This window comes from Opisthocomus hoazin, chromosome 2 (genome assembly GCF_030867145.1).
Source record: "Opisthocomus hoazin isolate bOpiHoa1 chromosome 2, bOpiHoa1.hap1, whole genome shotgun sequence".
In the NCBI taxonomy this organism is placed as follows: Eukaryota; Metazoa; Chordata; class Aves; order Opisthocomiformes; family Opisthocomidae; genus Opisthocomus; species Opisthocomus hoazin.
The window spans coordinates 129,046,390-129,049,699 of record NC_134415.1 but is presented as its reverse complement, the minus strand read 5'-3'; the positions used below and the strand labels follow the sequence as shown (position 1 = coordinate 129,049,699).

General features: G+C 49.4%; 1 protein-coding gene across 1 annotated transcript; it reads right to left on the bottom strand.

Moving 5' to 3' along the window:
* Positions 1-971: 971 nt before the first annotated feature.
* On the bottom strand, positions 972-2,298 carry LOC142358871 (cygnin). The gene is made up of 2 exons (XM_075411215.1): positions 2,241-2,298; positions 972-1,108 (listed from the first exon to the last, which is right to left on the bottom strand). Exons 1-2 carry the CDS (start codon positions 2,296-2,298, stop codon positions 972-974), a joined length of 195 nt encoding a protein of 64 aa, XP_075267330.1.
* Between the last annotated feature and the right edge of the window lie 1,012 nt (positions 2,299-3,310).

Sequence of the window (3,310 nt, the reverse complement as noted above, 5' to 3'; positions counted from 1 at the left end):
GGCACCTGGCATCCAGCCAGAGTCAACCCACCACAGACTCTCATCCCCTGCTTACATCCATATACCCATACTGTACCTGCACCTTCAGACCTATAGCTGTGTGCTAGGAAGAATTAAATTTCTTGCTGAGAAGCCTAAAAACTGTGTTGCCTCCTCTAGACTGCTGTAAAAGTGTGAGACCACCAGTCCAGTGGTGAGAGTCTCTAAACACTGTGTGTATGCAGAGTTGCATGACTACTCCTCCTACAGAGCTTCCACACACCTCTGATCGCCTTCGTGGCTCTCCTCCGTAGCTTTTTCTGCTCCAGCACACCCAGTTTGAGCTTGGGAGAGCAGAAACTAAACGCTAAGTACAATATTGATCTGCAGATAAGAGAGAAGCACTGACTGAGCTGTCTCGGGACTTTGGCACAAACGGGACATAAAATCCATTCCACCAGGTCTGTGATGGCCTGTTTGTTTCTCTGTTGCCCACCTCTGGGGGTCTGCTGAAATTTTCATGGAAAGAGGGCTGTCTTATGCTTAGAGGAGACATTGCTGAACTACCCACATTTTTAAAGACATCTGCAGATAACCTGTAGCCTGAAAAAGCAGTAAGGAACTGAAAGATTCTCTCTTGTCTCCAGAGGGCTGTGTTCAGGGCCGTAGAGAAGGCAAGAGGGAAAATCATACCTTCTTCGCAAATCCCTCCCCCAGAAGACCACTGGCAGCTCTGCAGCCGTGTCACAGTGGCTGTTCAGGATTTTTGGTGCTGATGAGCCTTTGGGCTGGGTTTGGAGAACCTGTCGTAATGCTTTATGTGGGATCATGGGGACACAAGTTACCACTCCACACACACCAGAGTTACATCTCCTTTTTTTTCTCTTTTTAATTGTTGAGAGGAGGGGATGACAAGTGGGTTAGACAGTTGAGAAGCCGCTCCCAAAGCCACCACGGTGCCTCCTCTTCCCCAGGTGCTTCCTCTTCTGCTCCTATTTCCCCTTCCAGCTGGGTGGGAGGCAGCAGTAGTACTTGCAGTCGGCGGAGAAGGACCACACATCTGCCTTGCTGCACTTGCTGGAGCAGTACCCCACCTTGGGGCAGTGCTTCCTTATCTTCTGCCCGTAGCCTGCAAGGGAGAAATAGAGGAGAGTGCTTGGGTCAGGACGGGTGCCCCTGTGCCCCTCTCTCATGCCCTCCCATCACCTCCAGGCAGAAGCATGGCAATGGCCACCAGGATGAGACCTTGCTTGTAGGGAGGTCCTGCTCCATCCTTCCACACATCCATGCTCCTGCTCAGTCCCAGCCCCAAAGCAGGAAGGGCCCCTGAAGGGCACAAGCCTAGGAAAGTCCTTGTGCATCCCTCTCCCCCCAGCTGGTGACTACGGGGCCAGCTGATGACACAGGTGCAGTTTGGGAAAGAGATGCTCCCACATTCATTCCCTTCATGAGAAACAGCCCAAAAGCGAAGTTCATAAAGATGTTATCTCTGTCTTGAACCTCTTCTTAAGGGGCAGGATCAGTGTTCTCAGAGCAAAACAGCAAAAGCCACATCCAGCTTATTTCAAAACTTAGCTGTCCACTCAGGTCTCTGTACATATATCATGCTTTTAAAAGTTGCCCTCTTACTCAGAAATGGCTGAGAGGATGCTGCAAATGTCTTGAAATTGGCCCCACAGCACCCTTGCACCAAATATTCACCGTGGTGGTTAAGGGTGGGCCAAGTGAAAGACTTGGCCCAGATGGATGGGAATTGATATCTGAAGGGGGTTTCTAATGCCTCTCTGGGAGACCTCAGCCCAGAATCCCCTTTTGACTCCTGTAGAGGGACCAGAAGCCTTAGAGTCTCAGAAGCAGGCATTAGCAGCAATAGCTACATCACATCAGTAAATCAAATGTACCCCGGACTGAGAGAGAAATTGAGGTGCACAGAAGAGTGCTCTCTGGTACTATGAAACTCTCTGAGTCCCCAAGAGAAGTGACCACATCCAGACTCTTGTCTGGCAATTGTCCGGCCTGGGCTCGCTCCCAGACTGGGTACTGAAGTTTTAACCTCAGTTATTGCTATACAAATCTCTCTGGGGTAGTCCTTATTTCAGTATCCCTTGAAAGAAGTCATTAAAGTACCTGGCCAGGTTATAGCAGTCACCTCAGTTGTTAATAACTATATTTTCAAGAGCTAAAGTTACTTTAAAATAATCCTGGGTAGTATCAGCTAGTATCAGTACAAGCTAGTATCAGTTCATCTCTCTCTGTCTTACCTGGGGTGGCCAGGGAGACCAGCAGGAAGACAGCAAATACAAGGTAGAGGAACCTCATGGCTGGAGATGCGCTGGGATCTCTGCAAGTCTGGAGAGGAGAGTCGAGAGAGCTCGAAGGGAGGAGGTGGTATACAGGGAGGCTGCGGCTGCCGGTTTTTATAGAGCGAAGGATGCTGGGGAGATGTGAATTCGTCCAAGTCGGGCTCTTTGTGTCTGAATGTGCAGCTGTGGCACTTCCCACGTGCGCCCAAGTGTGCCAGCAGCCACCTCCTTCTGCCAGGTCTGGTTACTCAATATCAGATATGATTTCAGCACACTGGTTTTGATGAGAGCACAAATGAATAGGGGCTGTCAATAGCAGAGTTGTTAGGACAGTGATGATGGGTCAGAGGGACCTGATGGAGATCTGCAGGTACAATGATGAGGGGAGAACAAGATCAGTATCATGGGGTTTCAGGCCTTTCCCAACCTCTGGCACAGATGTGACTGCATGCAATATGGCTGAGTTGTGGCCACGATGCACCGATAACTCTCCCTCCATTGTTCAGACTGGTCACCATGTGGGGCTGTTGGCTTGGAAAGCACCCATGTTCCCATCTCCACTTGTGAAGGGAACCATGTCTGCGAAATCTCTCTGATAAATTTAGCAAACATCACGTTCAATGTAGTCTCTTTTGTTGTCCCCTCTGATGGATGGGCTGAGAGCTCCAAGGAGCCTGATGGGCCAACTGCTTGCAGACACTTTGATCATCACCCCTTCTTCACAAACCCTCCAGACAGACGTGGGGTTTCAAACATGAGCAGAGCTCTGCAAAGGAACTGTTCCAACCTCAGTTCATTGGTCTGTTTAATAGCTTCACCAACAGCCAGAAAAAGAGGCGACTGGTGAAGGGACAGAAGCTGCTGCAGCTGCTAAATTACTGAATACCACCAAACCTAAATCTGCAAAGGGCGGCAGAAGGGTCTTGCAACGCTGAGTAACAGGGCAGCAAAATGTCAAATGCTGATTCAATGTCAGTTAAAGGTTGTGAAACTTGAAAAATATATAATCTCTGTACAAATGGGCCAAG